This window comes from Chanos chanos, chromosome 12 (assembly GCF_902362185.1).
Source record: "Chanos chanos chromosome 12, fChaCha1.1, whole genome shotgun sequence".
Classification (NCBI taxonomy): domain Eukaryota; kingdom Metazoa; phylum Chordata; class Actinopteri; order Gonorynchiformes; family Chanidae; genus Chanos; species Chanos chanos.
The window spans coordinates 7,923,735-7,941,401 of NC_044506.1; the positions used below are offsets into that span (position 1 = coordinate 7,923,735).

At 47.1% G+C, this 17,667-nt stretch overlaps 1 protein-coding gene across 1 annotated transcript in view; it reads left to right on the forward strand.

The window, feature by feature from the left end:
• The window catches only part of arid1ab (AT-rich interactive domain 1Ab), a 43,515-nt gene that overhangs the window by 17,433 nt on the left and 8,415 nt on the right, over nucleotides 1-17,667 (forward strand). Inside the window, 10 exon segments of the mRNA XM_030788914.1 lie at nucleotides 500-616; nucleotides 12,526-12,766; nucleotides 13,142-13,231; nucleotides 13,618-13,785; nucleotides 14,680-14,894; nucleotides 14,896-14,984; nucleotides 15,795-15,931; nucleotides 16,146-16,246; nucleotides 16,578-16,787; nucleotides 17,205-17,409. Of these exon segments, the coding sequence (XP_030644774.1) occupies nucleotides 500-616; nucleotides 12,526-12,766; nucleotides 13,142-13,231; nucleotides 13,618-13,785; nucleotides 14,680-14,894; nucleotides 14,896-14,984; nucleotides 15,795-15,931; nucleotides 16,146-16,246; nucleotides 16,578-16,787; nucleotides 17,205-17,409 (1,573 nt within the window).

The window sequence follows — 17,667 nt, forward strand, 5'->3', positions numbered from 1 at the left end:
AAAGCAGCCCCCCCCCCCCCCCCCCCTAAAAGAAAGGGAGAAAAAAAAAGTATATGCACATGAAGAGAAACAGTTCAGAGCGCTCACAGATATGACTCCTCTGTAGCAGGCATTATGGAGACATTTACTCCCAGTCAGAGATGGTTTTGTGTGTGTGCGTGTGTGTCTCAATGTGTGCTCTGGGACCTCCAGTACTCGCCAAACAAATAGGATGTTTACTTTGAAACTGAAGCTCATTCAGCTGGCTAAAGGTCAAATGCGATCTGTGGCAACAGCGCAGAGTCGTGATGAAAATGCATAACGCATGCTTGACCTATGCCAATTGCCCTAGTGTTTTTGGCTCTGTCTCCCGTCCTGAATGATGCATAGCGTCCTACCTCACTTAAAAACATACGGTTAATGGCCAGCACTTCACAATGTCAAGATTAAGCCTGCCATCAGTTTTTTTTTTTTTTTCCCTCCTCCTCCTCTTCTCTTACACTATTCTGTTTCTCCTCAGGAGCTTTCTCAGGACTCTTTCAGCTCCCAGTCCAGTGCTCCTCCCTCTAACCAGCCCATGGTGTCCGGCAAGGGCGGCCCGGAGGACGGCATGCAGGGTCGACCCTCCAGCCTGCCGGTAAGCCCAAAATGTTCAAACCCCCAAAAAACACGCTCATCAGTCGTGGTTTGTTTACTGTCTGTCTCTCTGCAGCAGAAGCCTTGACACTGGGTGGAGTAATCAATGGGAGGGTCCACGTAGTTAGACACTATGAAACGTGTGGAAAGGTCACAGTGTTCGCTAGTTTTGATAGAGGCCTGTGATGTAAGTTGACAATGCGAAGTGCTGAACTGACTCCATTTTTTTTTTTAACTTGCATTTTTTTTTTCCGAATTTCCAGGGTTGATATTGAGGTGATGTGTATGTTGACAGTCAGGGAAGAGTGGTGAAGTAAACAAACAAACAAACAAAAAGAAACAGTCATTGTTTGAACCACTAGAATTGCTTTGATTTTTTGTGGCGGGGTGTTTTTTTTGGGGGGGGGGGGTGTAGTCGGTACTAGCGAATACAGATAACCTCATTCAAAACATGAGGGAGGCTGAGTGAGAAATGAGATCATTAAAGAAAGAGAATGAAAGTGGGAGAGAGGAGAGACAAGGGAGAGCAGACAAATGACTGAAATAGAGAAAGTCTGAGTGATTGGGCCGATGAGTCGTAGAGAGAGAGAGAGAGAGAGGAAAAGTGACTGAGCGAGGGAAAGTGAGAGAGGGAGAGAGAGAGAACTGTGCCAGTGGGGGATGCCCTCAGGATGTGTTTCCCTTCTCTTTTATTTATTTCTTTTATTTATTTATATATTTCTCCAGGGCTCAGCCATTGGCCGGGGTTGGCCCGGGTCATTTTCTTTTTCCTTTTTTTTCTTCTCTCTCTCTGACTCTCTCTCTCTCTCTCTCTCTCTCTCTCTCTCTCCCTTTGGCGGGGAATCCCCTGGGCTGTGCGCGATTGGCTGTGAGAGGCGCTAATCTGGCCTGAGGCGGGATGAGCAGCCCCTCACTTTACTCGCGCTGTGCTTATGACACACTACTCAGATTAGCCCCCACCGCTAACTTTAGCTCGACTAACGCTCGCACACACAGAGAGAGAGCGAGAGAGAGAAAAGGAGGAGTCAACACCTGAGGCCACACTCTAAATGACTCCCACTGAGGAGCCGGGAGAGCCGCGGGGATGCCGCTACAAAAGAGCCGCGTAAAAACCGTTTTGGAAACGTCTTGGGGAAAATAACAGGATGTTTTAAGAGCGATTTGGACGTACATTACCTGGATTTGCGACACTTAAAAACTCTCATATTAGAATATGCCGAAGCCTTAAGAATAGCACAGCGAGCCTAAGGACTGGAGTCTGCCGAGCGCGGGAACAGCGAGACAGAACCCCACTGTTTGCTTCGGCCTGGGAGGATGTAAGGCAAGCTGGTTGGATTGGTTTTAGATCACGGCTCGGAAGAGCAGGAAGACAGTTGATGCTAAAAGCTGCTGGTTGGGACAAACACGACAGAAAGTCGTCGCTCGTAGTTAGCGGCTGTCTGTTTTCCAAACGGACTAAGACACAAAGAGTAAAAGTCAAAAGTGGCATCCGCTAAAGACTGACCAACTGCACAGACACCCCCCCCCCCCCCCCCCCAAAAAAAAACAAAACACTGCTTAGTTTTAGAGCAGAATGTCACAAAGGTGCCCGGCCACTGTAAAGGTAGTTTGCCAGTCAGGAAAGAATGTTGTCTTCCCATTTACAAGTCAGCTTTAGCACAGGCCTGTAGAATCAGTTAGCTTTGCCCAGCTGCCGCAGAACGGGTCTAATAGACCGCCTCATGTCGGTGAGTGGCAGGAACGGCGTACCCGGAGAGGCTTTCATCGGAAAGAGAGCCGCCGGTGCCTGGAACCGGCCTGACCAGTCGAGCCGGTTCCTGAGTTGTTTTTACTTTCCCAACAACGTTCACGTTTACCACCTCCTAACACCTACGCTCTGGTGTATTTGTGTCTGAGTGCACTCTGTGTTGCCGTAGCGCTGTGAAAAAGTCTCCCCTCATTTCTTTTTTTTGGTGTTTTTTTTTTTCTTCCTTTTTCGTGCATACCTACTCTTGACCTTTACTATCCTTTCATGTTTTTTTTTTTTTTGCTCCACGCGGATCATTTCCTCGAAAACTGGGTAAAAAGTCAGACTTTTTCCTCCGAAATACACCGTCTGCGTGGCCTCTCAGTGCAGATCCTCTGTGGGGCTGCTTACTGTGTATTATATCATAGAATTGAATTTCACGCCAGCAGACGTCACATCACTGTATCTGTGGCGGTAAGACAAACAGCATAAACAGTATTAATGACAATAGGCACGGAGAATACACGGCACATTGAGTTCCTCACCTATAGGATTGTAACTCGACCCAGATTCCCTGACGACTTGTGTGATCCACAAGATACCAAGAGGCCGGTTTATAATCATATGAAACATGATGCAAAGAATCTTTTCCACGAATCTTAATGCTACCTGCCCCATTCTGGGGGGGAAAAAAAAAAAAAAAAAAAGCGAGACCAAAATGTGAATGAAGAAATGGCGCTTATGTTAATTTAAGATGGAGACCCATTGCCAGAGCTGCCTACGCCATCTTGCAAAATGACAGACGCAGTCAAATTAATGATCGATTTTTACGCTACTACAATCCAATCTCGGCACAATGATGGTTCATTGACGCCTTTTGATTGTTTTCCCTGGCGTGGAAGCCAAGTAAGGTAAAGAGTAAACCAAGGCACGTTGTAAGATTCAACTCCAGCGCTAACACTGATGAAACACATGTATGGCCTGCAAGATTGATCAAACGTTTGCTGTCAATTTCCACGCGAAATCTCCTCAGCGGCTCTTACTCCTGCCCGAGCATTTTGTAACAGTTGAAAAGGTCCTCGCGGTGCCCTGGGCTGGAAGATCTCAAACGGGAGGTTTATTTGCAGCGGTGAGAAAAGAGTTGATCAGTTTTTAACTGACTTGACTTCATTATTAATACCCGCCCTACCTCTCCCACTCTGCCGTTTTGTGTTGCACGTGGTCTTTAGCCATACGTGTTGTCTGCAGCAGGATGAGGCTGTGGTTAAGGCGTTTTTTTTTAATGTTTTAGGACCACTGTAGTCCAACATGAGACTTGGTGAATTCATATCAAATTCGTTTGTTGTTTTGTTGGAGAGTAAAACTATCACTGGACCGGCCATCTGGCCTCATTCTGATGTACTTATGCGGAGATCAGAAACAGAGGTATAGCAGTGATGCAGAGACTTCGGGAGCGAATCCACTGTGTTGCTCTAAGGATGGTTTTGGAAGCTGAGAAGGTGAACATCTTGTGTGATGATTTCAATTAATTAGCTCTGGGTGTCTTTTTTCTCCATTAATCTCAAAGCAGTGTGTGGTTCATATATCAGCCTAGGATCAAATCAAATCCTCTCCCATTTGGTCGATGATGATGATGATATTTGTGTGTGTGTCTGTGTGTGTGCGTGCGTGCGTGTTCTCTATGTTTGGGCAGGAACAGGGTGGTCTCACAGAACTTGTGGTGTCAGGGTATGGCTTTTACTTTGCCTGGAAGTGACACTTCCTTCTAGTGTCAGTGTGTGGGAATAAAAATGCCCCCCCCCCGTCCTTTCTGTGCCCCTCCCTCCCCGCTTGCTTTAATCTTCCCGTGGTCTTCAGTGGGGTCTTTTGTACCATCGCCTCAAACCAAGGCTAATCCGACACAGCACCCCCCCCCACACACACACACACACACACACCCCTCAGGTTAGGGCACCACACACAACTGTGATCTACTTCAGAGAGATCTACTTTTCCCTCATATACACATTGTCAAGTCTCTCTTTAGTTTGCATATTTATCTCACTGCTCTTCTGTTTGCTCCCCTTGTATGTTTTTTTTTCTTTTTTTCTTTTTTTAAATTTCCTCTTTTTTTTTTTCTTGCAGTGTTTTCCCTCCAAAATTGTCTGTTCTGATTTTCCACTCATATTTGCTCTCGCTCTCATTCTTGCTCTCTCTCTCTCTCTCTCTCATGCATAATGAGTTAATGTGTTCAGGCCTAGAGGGGAAGGTCACATGTTGGTCACACACTCGCTCTGTTGTTTTTTTCTCTCTCTCTCTCTCTCTCTCTCTCTCCTGCCTCTCAGTGGAGAGGTTTCATCTGGAGTAGTTAAATTCAGATGGAGGGCTATGTGCAGTCAGACTACCTCGTGAGAGAGTTGGAGAACTGAGCCCACCCCCCACTCCCACCCCCTGCCCCCCCCCCTCTTTAGCCATTTTCACACAGGAACTCCAGTGGCTGACATCATTTAAGGACCACCCGCGTCTTCTGCCCCACACCCCCTTGTCCCCCACCCCCTCCTCTCCTCTCCACCCCACACTGTGCTGTCTGTGTGCCAAACACTCTGTGGTGCCAGGGCAGATACCAGCCACTCTCTCTCTCTCTCTCTCTCTCTCTGTCTCTCCTGTCTTTCTCTTACCTTTAATTCTTTTCACCTCTCCGTCACCTTTCTCTCTCTCATTCTCTTCACTTCTTTTTCTCCCCTGCTGTTCCACCCTGCTGTTCCTCTGCTCTCTCTCTCTCTCTCTTTGTCAGTCTATCTCTTTCTGTTTATCTCTGTGTCTCCCCTTTCTCTCTCTCTCTCTCTGTCTGTCTGTCTATCTCTGTCCCCATCTCTCTCACTTGGTCCAGCTCGCGCTCTCTCTCTCTCTCTCTCTCTGTGTGTGTGTGTGTGTGTGTGTGTGTGTGTGTGTGTGCAGCAGTGTGCTGTAGGCTGTGGCTGCTGAGGCTGGCGGATTTCTGCCCCTCCCCAACCACAGCCTTTCCCTCGCTTCTTCCTCTCTCCTCCTTAAAGCTTTTCTTTTTTCTTTTTTCTTTTTTTTTTCTCTAACTGCTTTTCTTCAGTCTGCCTGTGTGGACAATTCTATCCCTCTCTCTGTCTCCTCTTCCATTTTCTTTTCCATTTGCCCCTCTTCTTCCTTCACTATCTCTCTCTCCTCTCTCTCTCTTTCTCTCTCTCTCTGTAAATCAGCTTTCATAACGCAGTGTTCAGAGAGGCACAGTCTTGTTTTGCGAGGCTGTTGCGATTGCAGTATTCAGATTCTGGGGCGTGTTTCCTGTTGCTATTCTTGGGCCTTGCGCTTCCTGTGTGTGTGCGTGGCGTATTCAGATTCCGGGGCCCTCTCTCTCTCTCTCTCTCGTTTTCTCCCTCTCCCCTCCCGGTACATTAGTTTAATTAATGGAATCGAGATGAGTCGACCGTAAAAAAGCTTGAGTATTAGTTTCAGTGACTTCTTTTTGGCCAATCTTTTTTTTTTCAGTTTAAAATGGTGTTTAAGGAAGCTTGTGCACCAAGCTGTGTGTGTTTTTTTTTTTTTTTCTATACACTTGTCCCAACCCTGAAAATTTTTTTTCTCCCTGCCCCCGTTTTTATTCCATCTTATTTCTCTCTCTCTTCCTCACTCCCTCTCTCTCTCTCGCTCTGACATGGATACACACCCACATTCAGTCTCCCATGCTCCTCCTCTATCTCTCCGTCTCTCTCTGTCTGTCTGTGTCTCTCTCTCTCTCTCTCGCTGTCTCACTCTCTCCTCCTCTCTCTGTCTCACTCTCATCTTCTCTCTCTCTCTGTCTCACTCTTGCTCTCTGTGTCTCACTCTCGTTCTCCCCCCCTCTCTCTCTCTCACTCTCGCTCTCTGTGTCTCTCTCTCTCTCTCTCTCTCTCGCGCTCTCTCTCCCTCTCTCTGCTGGGCTGAGCGGGTTGTGCAGCACAAAGACTGTGGCTCACTGCAGCACACTCACCACACTCTTTCTCTCTCACCCTCTCCTTCTCTCTTCCTTTCTATCTTAAACCTTTTTCTATATGAAAAACAAGCCTTGCCTTGTTTAAGGAGAGCCGCCATACGACTCTCGGCTCCTTCATGCTGTGGTAGTTACTTGTGCTCTGGAGCTCTGGATCTGGGCTGTAGGAGGGGCGTCGCTCTGGAGAGGAGGCAGACAGGCCGTTTTTTTTTTTTTTTTTTTTCCCCTTTTTTCTTTTCGTCGATCGCCCAGCCCCCCCAGTATCCCTCTCTTCTCATCCCTCCTGTGTTTTCTGCTCAGACAGGGCAGCTGCCTGCCTCACTGGGGCATCTGCACTCTGCTGCGGGGCTCCCCACGACCATTGTGACTAGCACAAAAGGCCCCCCCCCACGTGTGTGTGTGTGTGTGTGTGTGTGTGTGTGTGTGTGCGTGCGCGCGTGTGCACACACACACACACGCAACCCCCCACACCCTTGCTCTCAGCATCACACCCAGGTGACTGAAGAAGAGAGAATATGTGTGTGTGTGTTTGTGTGAGACAGCCCAGCATAGTGCAAGAGATTTCCGTAATTAAGCTGATGTTATGTTTTTATTTACCATGCTCTCATGTGGCATGGTGAAGCTGACAAAAGAATGAAATCGCATGCGTGTGTGTGCGCATGTGCGTTTCTATGTGTTTGTGTGTGTGTGTGTGTGTGTGTGGATTTGTGCGTGCGTCCGAGGAAGAGCAGTGCGTTGTAAGAGACTCATGTAATTAAGTGCCTGAGTGTATGTTTTATTTACACTGTCGTGTTGGAGTTGATATAAAAAAAAAAAAAAAAAAAAGACGTGTCTAAGAGAACATGAGAATGGAGCTATAAAGCAATGTACTCTTTACATATTCAACATCCACACCCCAGTTAAGTGCATGTTCTCTTTAGGCTTTATCATCTGTTCACATTACACACAGCAGACTCCCAAACCTCGTCCAACACTGACAGTGAGGTCCTCTGGTCTGTTACCAGCACCAGCTGAAAACCAAAAAGTAATCAAAGAATGTATTGCTTTTGAATCACGCTAAATTTGCAGTTAAACCTGTTTTTGGTGCTGCGCTGTTGTTCCAGATATTTTCAGCCACCGTTTACAGAGAGAGAGAGAGAGAGAGAGAGTGAACGAGAGAGAGAGAGTGAACGAGAGAGAGAGAGAGAACCAGAATGCTACCTTTCACACACTGCTGTGTATATATTCACGTCTGTGTGGGTCGGTGTGATGTGTGTATAGCAGGCATAACACACACACACACAAAGTAATGGCTGCACTGGAAAGCAAGGGCCTCTCCCTCCCTATCTGTGTCTCTCTCTCTCTCACACACACACACACGCATGCACACACACACACACACACACGAGACACACTCAGTGGAATGGGGGTGCCCCCTTATGGTGGAGCTCTGCCCCTGCAAACCTACAGACAGGGGATGGGCAACTCTCGATTTCCAACCTGTACAGAGGTTCCCGACCCCCCCCCAAACACTCTACTGTCCTCAGAACTCAGAGACGTGGCCAGCCCGACCCCTCAGGGTCACCGGGGGCTTTTACAGCATGTGTCTCTCGCCCTCCCCGGGCGGACGCTCGGTGGATGAGCATGGTGTTCAGTTTTTTTCCCCGTAAAGATGACGAAAAGAGTACATACTAATGTGGTATTTTTTGTGGGGAGTGAGCTTGAACAAGTGTCCAGGTTTTCAGCCTCAGAACAACACCTCTGACATCAGCGTAAGATGGCTGCCGTTCTCTTGTCACGTGACTCGGCTGTTATGCTCGTTTATGAGTCAGCTACAAAATACAGTGAGAGTACGTGTGAAAGTGCTTGTGAAAAATACGTGCGAGGATGTGTACCTTTTTAAAAATCGGTGCCTTCAGAAAGCAGTTAAAGGCTAGAATGACATTTGAAAGCGGGTGCTTAGAAAGCCCCATGGCTTGGTGCTGTTGAGTAAGCTGAAGAGAAACAAGGCCATGTTATTACTGTACAGACTGTGTTAGTATGCCTGACTTGTGTATTCTGTTCCTCTAGGCAGTGAAGCTTCTAAACACTTCATAATAGAGAAAGAAAGAGAGAGAGACAGAGAGAGAGAGAGTGCAAATGTATTTGTATTTGTGTGTGTGTTTGGCAAATTTGTCTCCTGGCGGCCTTCTGAGATACAGTACAGAGGTATGCATTGACAGTGTGACAAAAGCGTGTATTTGTGTGTGTGTGTGTGTGTGTGTGTGTGTGTGTGTGCTCTGTGTCCCTGAGGCATCCTCAGAGAGCGATGGGAGGCATGGAGTTTAATTAAAGTAAGTGTGTGTGTGTGTGTGTGTGTGTGTGTGTGAGAGAGAGAGAGAGAGAGAGAGGGCTCTGGTTTGTCTGCTCCTCCTGCGAGTCTGACTATGCTGCTCTTTGTAGTCGTTGACTGCACTGTGACCCCATGAGGCTCTGAAGGGCGGTGGGGGAGGGGGCGGTGTCTGCGCTAATGTGTCAACGCACGTGGAGCCTCAGAATGGTAACCATGGCAACCTCTGGGACGCAGTGTTGTTGTTGTGTTTTTTTTTTTTTTTTCCGTCCTGTCTCTCTGCCTCTCCGTCCGTCCTCTCCTCTCATCCTCTCTCCCTGTAGAGGATGAATGAGTGTTTGTGTGAGTGTGTGTGTGAGTGTGTGTGTGAGTGTGTGTGTGTGTGTGTGTGTGAGTGTGTGTGTGTGTAAGTGCATGCACGCCTGGATATCTGAGAAGAGGAAGGAGACAGGGGAGTAGATTGGGAGCGAAAGAGGTGCACACATGCGCGCAACACGCACACACACACACACACACACACACACACACACACACACACACACACACAAGCTCCCATGCTTTTCAAGATACAGTTTCATTGCCAATCATGTCACTGTATGCTAAATAGGTTTTTTATTACGGTCACTACACACAGTTAATTGGTGGACATGCTGACACATTTTTGCATCTTTTTTTCTCCACACTTATTTGATGTCGTGTTTATAATCAGCTTTTTTAAAAATTTTTTTTTAAATCCGTTAACACCAATATGAACGAACAGCTGGCCTTCATGTTACTAAAGTCTGGAGAAACAATATGGCTGTTCCTCTGAAAACAGAATAATGTAGCTACCTCACAACATGGCTGCCTTTTCTTCAGTCTGGGTCATTACTGTTTAAAAAAAAAGCCAGTCTTGGATAAACTGACACTTTTTCTTCAAGCTTTTGAAGCCTCTAAATGAATCTTGAGTCTCTGGTGGCAGTTGTGTCCTGAAGCTGAGTGAATCTTTGCTGAGTTTTATTTCTGTTCAAAGTTAGCATCATGCTAGCAAGAAACTTAAAATGGCTGCCACGAAGAGGGATGGAACTGTGGCTCATTCTTGCCTGTTGTGTTTTTGCTTCAGTAGATTGTAGATGTTGTACGTGAAGTAAACTTGGTCCTGTCTTGTGTTGTGATGGTTTAAATGAAGTTTGGCTTTGTGCTGGATGACAGACAGTGATGGGTAATTAGTGTTACAGTGTTAGCTTTGAAGCTAATGTTTTGGGGAACACTAGTAGCCTTTTGCTGTAACTCTGCCCTGATTAGCTTTTCCTGTCTCGTGTTTCTGCGCTTCTCATGTCACAGTGTCACTCTTGTTTGTTTGTTTGTTTATCTATTTGTTTTTTTGTATCATAAAAGAAATATTTCTGTGCCTTTATCCAGTTTATTTTATTCTTTTATGTGACAGTTAAGTGGAAGGCTATGAAGTGGTTGGTAGGGTGTGGTCATAGTGAACTCTTTTCATTTGCTCTTTGGTTAATTTGTCTCTGCAGTTACTGGTTGAATCTCATGGACAAACAGTCGTTCTGAAGGATAAAGAACGCGTGTGATTGGCATTTCCCCCCCCCCCCTCATTTATCTGTAGATCTGATGACGATGAGTCACACCGGTGTCTCTGTGGATGGCTTACGTTAGGTTATCTTAAACGTTCTCCAAATTTCTGCTTTGTGTATGTAAGTATTTAAAGTGTGTTCTGTTGACTGATTATGCATTTTGCTGCGCTGTGCATGTCGGTGCTAGTTCTGATTAGCTTTCTGTTGAAGTGCATACTTTTGTAAAAAGGGAAATGCTGCCTTTCTCCCCAGGCCGTGATGAGTAGCCAGTATTTGTTGAATGGAGCGGCCAGACTGGTAATAACGGTTGCAAGGCCAGGCTTGTGCAGTCAGCAGAACAGTGGATTGCCTCTGCTGCTGTGCAGTATTGAACTATGGAAATCAATGGCTGCAGAGTTGGAACTGGCTTAAGTGAGAGAGGGTGTGTGTGTGTGTGTGACAGAGAAGGGTGGTGGAAGTGAATATAATAAAGCCAATACAGTGTGTGTATGGAAGATGTAGGTGGTCTACGTATGTGTGTGAGAGTTGCAATTCAAGGGTGGAATTTCTAGTGCAGTCCTTATAGACCCGTATATACAGATTGAAAATCTTTTGCTTTGTAAAGGCTAATCTGTCAGTTATTGTGATGCAACAATGTTGAACAGCTCTGCAGACTTTACAGTGCAGAGCGTGGCATCTGTCCATGGGAATTGGGATGGGATTTTTTTTTTTTGCCCCCTGTGTTCTCCATGCTATCTTTTGTCCCGGTCTCATGACTGCACATTCCCTCTGACCCCTCTATGTGTTTACGGCCCTGAAACCTGACCCCTGTGAACTCTGTCCCGACAGGTCGTGGGGGTCAGACAGTCGTGAGAGGCTGTTGTGTCATGAAGCCTGTAGGGTTAACTCTTTTCAGACGTTCAGCGCGTCTGTCCGGCCTTCAGTCAGATGACCGGTCGTATGATTGTGTGTGTGTGTGTGTTAGGAATGGTCAGGGGACCACGGTGCTGTTATGCGTGCCATTGTATTCTCCAGTCCAGACGGGGCCCCTCTTTTAGGTGGTGAGATGGTAATGTGCTTAGTCACCCTATTGTCGTTCAGGTAGGAGGCGCAGCACTGTCATTTTTGGAGCACTACTCAGACACCCAAAATCTGCTGTCACATGACTTCTCAGGCTCACACAAACTGCTTTGGAAGTCGTCACACACACACACACACACACACACACACACTTTTCCTGGCTCTTTTCATCAATGAATCCTTTGCTTCCTTCTCTCTTGTGTATCACACACACACACACGCGCGCGCGCGCCCCTTCCCCTAAGGCCACACACTCTTCAGAGTCACGCGCATGCTCTTTGGGCGTACAAACATACTCTCCTTGACACACATCTCATGTGCCATAAACATAAACACACACACACACACACACACACACACTCCCTCTCACTCACTCCCTCTCTCTCACCGGGCTGGCAGAATGTGAGTGTGAGCGGGAGCCTGAATCAGCGTCCTCCTCCTGTCGCTCCCTCTGGGGTTCCTCCGTCAGGTCACGTCCCAAAAATAGCATCGGGCGCCGTTTCAAGTGCAAAACCGCCGGCTTCGGGGCTGCAGCCAGCCTGCGAGTGTGAGATTTCTATGGGAATACTTGGCCAACGTCCAGTCAGTGTGTGTGTGTGTTTTTTTTTTTTTTTTGTTTTTTTTTTCCCTTTCCCCTCCTCCTCCACCTCCTCCTCCTTCTCGCCTCCTCCCTTCCACTTTTTTTTTTTCTCTCTCTCTCTGATCTGACTGGCAGAGGAGCTCACAAATTCCACAGAGCACATGGGCCCCACGTGAGGATAGTTAGTGTGTGTAAACATTTCCACTTTCTATTCCCACTCCGCTAATGGGAGGCAGCGCCGATTATGACCGGCCTGATTTTTATCAGCTCATCACCATATGGGTTTCACAGCTGATTTCATTTCACTGTATTTACTCCTGCTGCCAAGGCCTCTCACTTATTTACTTACAGTTTGTTTATTTATTTATTTATTTTTTAAAAGAAAACGATGTTGGTGCTTGGCCAAGTAATAATTCTCACCACTTTGATAAATGCAGGACATGTCTGATCGATGACCTGCTTGCTGATTTGTTAAACTGAACGCTGTTATCTTTTAAAAGCCAACAAACTGCGGAAGCTGTTTTTTTTTCTTTTTTTTTTTTTTTTTTTAAGTTTATTTATTTATTTATTTAATCAGTAGAAACTGTCAATATTTCATATCCTTCTGCTGTGATGATGAACGATTTGTTAATAATCTGTTTTTTTTTTCTTCCCTCTCTGTCTCTCTCTCTCTCGCTCTCTCCGTAGGATCTGTCAGGGTCTATCGATGATCTGCCTACGGGTACAGAGGGTGCACTGAGCCCAGGGGTCAGTACCTCTGGTGTCTCCAGCAGTCAGGGGGAGCAGAGTAACCCTGCACAGTCACCGTTCTCCCCCCACACCTCCCCACATCTGCCTGGCATTCGGGGACCCTCCCCTTCCCCTGTAGGCTCCCCTGCTAGCGCCACCCCCTCCCGGTCTGGACCTCTGTCTCCCGCAGCGGTGCCGGGTAGGTTTGGTCATCTCAGTTCAGTATGGTTTGTATGAGAGTTGGCTTGATATAGGTCAGGTGTTGGTTTACTGCTGTGTCTGGGTTGGGCCTGGGTTGGACCTGATTTTCAAATGTTGTGAGTCTCAAAGCAAAGCATCTGCAGTCGGTTTTGACATTAACCTCAAAACGCCATTGGCTGTGCTGTTAATTTGGGACATGTTGGTGTGTTTGCAAATTTTTTTTCTCATATGTTAATTAAGATGAACATTACACAAAGCCAGCGTAAATTCCCTTTTGACAGTCAAAATAAAGTTTTATGTCACCCCAAAGTATCGGTTTCATTAGTATGATGCTCAACATCTTTGCTGAATTGGGTGTTCTGATGTCTTTCAGGGAACCAGATGCCCCCCAGGCCGTCAAGTGTCCAATCAGACGGAATTCTACACTCTTCCATGAACCAGTCCGGTATGGGCCAGGACAGAGGTGAGGCCTCTTACACGCTGGTTAAGACAAACCTGATGTGTGTCGAAGCCAATGTCACTGTCTTTTGGTTTGGTTCTTTTTTTTTTTTGCCCTCTCTTCTTCTCTTCCCGCATACTCGTTTGTTTTTACCGTCATTACTACGTTTTCTTTCCACTTTTAGCATGTGTTTTACCTTTTTTTTCTCTCGCGTACCCAGTCTTTTTCCCCTACTTATTTCTTTATCTCTTTGTCTCAGTTTGGTCTCTAACCTCACTCCGTTCCCGGACCGATCCGATCCTCTCCTCTTAATGCTCAGTTCAGTTCATGTGAAAGGGGCGCTGTATTGGTGTCACTGTAAGTTCTTTAATGTTAAAGCGGCACTAACTGATCTCTCTGCCCTTATGCAGTGTACATGCGCAATCCTCAGATGGCTCCGTACGGGTCCCCCCAGCCTGGCTCTGCCTTATCCCCACGCCAGTCATCGGGAAGCCAGATGCATGCTGGGATGGGACCGTACCCTCAGAACAACTCAATGGGCAACTATGGGCCACAGGGAGGGCAGTTTGGCCCTCAAGGTAAATGTGTGTGTGTGTGTGTGTGTGTGTGTGTGCCTGTGTGGGGGGTGCCAATTGTAAACTGGAACACAGAGTGCCTCAGGTGGGAACAGATCAGCCCAGAACGGCAGATAAGCCCTTCTGCTAACCTGTAGCTTATTGAGCAGTAGCCTCCTCAGATAAGCTGTGATCGTAGAACACAGGTGGCTTCACAAAAACGCGGACTATTACTATGAGCAGTCTGCCTTTACAAACCTACTGTGTCACTCTCTCTGTGATACAGTGAATTCTCTGGATTTTTATCATTAAAAAAAAAAAAAAAACCCTCTCGACTGATCTTTGACTATGGCTACTGTTTCTCCAGCCTGAGTGCGAGCTTTTGAAGTCTTTAATGTGCAGAGCTAAAAAAAAAAAAAAAAGAAAGAAAAAAATTGTCTTCCCCCTAAGAGGTCTTTTTCACGGGCTTTAAGAACAGCTTAGATGAAAGCGCTCTCCAACCTACATCTGAATAGCCAGCCGGAGCCCAGCTAACGCTCTGCTATATTTAGCGTTTTAGCGACGAGGCTAACACAGCGTGAAGCTCTGCAGTCCTGCTGAGTTTGAGTTGACTGCGGTGTCGACCACAGCGGCGACGACTTGTGTGTCTCAGCAAGCACCTTTTTTCTCGGAAGAATGCTCTGAAACAGCTTCTGTGTAATTGGTGCCGAGAGAGGAGCTTTTCTTCACTGCTTTGATTGGACAAGGTGTAGCGAAAAAAGAAAGTTGACGTTACGTTCGCTCACCTCTCTCCCTCTCCTTCTCTCTCTCTCTCTCTCTCTCCGTTCCTCCCCCTCTCTCCCTGTCCCTCCCTCTCTCTCCCTCTCTCTCTCTCTCTCTCTCTCTCTCTCTCTTCTCTTTCTCTTTCGACTTTTACAGGATACCCAAGGCAGACTGGCTATAGTAACATGCCTAATGCCAACTACCCTGGTCCAGGAATGGGTGGGTCCATGAACCCTATGGCAGTGCAGGGAGGCGGGGGGCCGTATGGGGGCATGCCCCCCGGGCGTATGGGTCCTGGGCAAATGGGAGCGCGGCCTTACGGCCCCGGCATGGGCCCTAACATGAGCGGGATGCCGCCGCAGGTCGCGTCCTGGGATGTGCCCGCCGCCTGGCATGAACAGGAAGCCTCAGGATGCAGCCTCTGCGGGAATGCATCACGGGCCGACCAACTCTATACACAGGTAAGCCGTCTGACGTCCTCGTCCGCTCGCTGAAGACAGGGACACGACGGGACACGCGGGAGAGAGGTGTAGCCCACCTGTATTTACTAACAAGCTATATTTGAAGTAGTTTTAAATAGGCTGCAAAAGAAGCTAGCAGGAGTTAAATAATATAATGCAGGACTCAAGTCAATAATTCGTTTTAAAAACATATAGCCCATGTTTCTTTTTTTTTTTTTTTTTCAGTATTTTGTCAGATGTCTGTCGGCCTCATAGCGGAGGTTTTGGCTGCCCGCAGGTCGGCCACCACTCATTTTAAAGTCCTAGGCTGATGTCAGGTTTATGAACACCGGTGTCAAAACAGCGTAGACAAAAATTCACGACAGCGGCTGTATCTGGACCCTGTCACACTGACTCGTATGAGTCATCTGACTTTGCCTGAAGCTCTGTTGCCCCATCTGACGTGCTGATATTAACCTGAGTAATTTTACAGTAGGTAGGAGGTAGACCAGACCTCGAGGGAACTGGGGGAAGAAAGCAGTTCAGTGTGTCAGGTAGACACTTGCGCAGACATGACAGGTTCCTCAGGTAGTGTGAGATCCAGCTGCTCCAGACAGAATGGCATGCTGAGAGAGCAAACGAGACACGCAGGAGAGAGAGAGAGAGAGAGAGTGAGAGAGAGAAAAAGACCAGTTTCTCGTCGTCCCGTGGCATGAAGCAGAGTAAGAATGAGCGAAGTTTGAAGAGAGAGAATGGAATGTGGTATCTCGTTAAGTTTAATTGGTGTAGTTGTTATGTAATGTTGTTGTTGTTTTTTTGTAATGTTTTTAGGCCACCTGGGTATCCCAACATGTCCCAGGGCATGATGGGGGCTGGGCCGTACCCCACCCCCATGAACAGCATGCAGGGAATGATGAACCAAGCAGGGCCCTACCCCATGGGTGCCAATATGGCCAACAACACACCTGGTGAGTTACAGCCAGTTGGGCTGCTGCTAACCTGTGACTGATTCATAAGCACAGTCATATCTGGGCTACAGTGCCTTTGGATGGCTGTCTTCAGCAAGGCAACAGGCAGTTAGTCTCTGTCATCCTGTCATCCTGTCTCTTTCTCGGTCTCTTTTTTAACATTGTTTCTCTCTTTCCCCTTCTCTCTCTCTCTCTCTCTCTCTCTCTCTCTCAGGCATGGCCCCCAGTCCTGAGTTTGGTATGGACGTAAAGCTGAACCAAGCTCAGAAGATGAATAACAAGGTCGATGGGACCCCTAAGACGGAATCGAAAAAGGTGAGAACTTTGTATATATAGTTTAAATGATCTAGTGAGTTTTGGGGTGTAACCTATATTATAACCTGAGTACCACACTGAATTCTGTTGCTGGCAGATGCATAGAAATTCGTAATAAATGAATGTTTCTTGGCAACACTGCCTCACAGTTCAGAAGTACAGACACTTGTTAGTATTTGCCAGAGCAATACTTCACTTTGACCTCTTCAAAAAAAAAAAAATCAGACATTCCACATTCTTCTCAAATAGTCTCTTTAATTTTTTTTACCAATTTCGTTTTTCTTTTTTCTCCCCCGTTACGTTGCCTCTGTCTCCGGTCAACGTTTAAAAGAAGTCGAGTTCTTCCACCACGACTAACGAGAAGATCACTCGTCTTTACGAGCTGGGTCCGGAGCCGGAGAGAAAGATGTGGGTGGACCGTTATCTGGCCTTCGCCGAGGAGAAAGCCATGGGCATGAACAACCTGCCCGCCGTGGGTCGCAAACCCCTCGACCTCTTCCGCCTCTACGTGTCCGTCAAAGAAATCGGCGGGCTCACGCAGGTCAGAGACCGGTTCATGGAAAGCTGTTTGTTTTTCATAATCTGTGAACGTTTTGTACACGTCTGTTGAGGTGGTGATAAGAATAGTTCAGGTTATTAATTTTTTTTTTTTTTCTGTCTGAAACTTAAGTCATTTAAGGCAGCACATAGATGCGCGTTGAATTTACGCAAAGCATAGAGTTTTTAGTCGCCCAAACCGCCGAGCTTTACTAAAAGTACGTCTTTTTTGAAAAACGCCTTTGGCTGTAAGAGCGTCACATAAACCCTAAGAGAAGGATCGGTTGTGAGGAAAGCTGCGTTCCGTCAAAAGATTTCACCTATTCGCTTCAGCGAGATATCCGCTCAAAATCTGACAGCCCCCCCCCCCCCCAATCCATGTTAAGAAGGTAGTAACTCCTCTCTGGTCTCCGTCCGTCAGGTGAATAAGAATAAGAAGTGGAGAGAACTGGCCACGAACCTGAACGTGGGAACATCCAGCAGCGCAGCCAGCTCTCTGAAGAAACAGTACATCCAGTGTCTCTACGCCTTCGAGTGCAAGATAGAACGTGGGGAGGACCCGCCGCCCGACATTTTCACTACTGACCCCAAAAAGAACCAACCCAAGATACAGCCTCCTTCCCCAGGTTAGTACACACACGCCCAGGTCAAATTCCCAGTTTAAAAAAAAAAGGGGGGGGGGGGTGCGGGGCGAGGACAAACACCTGTTTTCTAAACGGGGGCGTGACGGACAGGACCCTCTTTCTTTTCTTTTTTTTTTTTTTTTAATGCTCTCAGTGAAGACGGGGGATGGTTGTTGGTCTGTGTCTTTTTGACGTGGAAAAATGTGTGTCAGCGAGCGCATTCGTCCGTCGCTCGCAGATCAGGTCTTTGTGTCGAGTTGA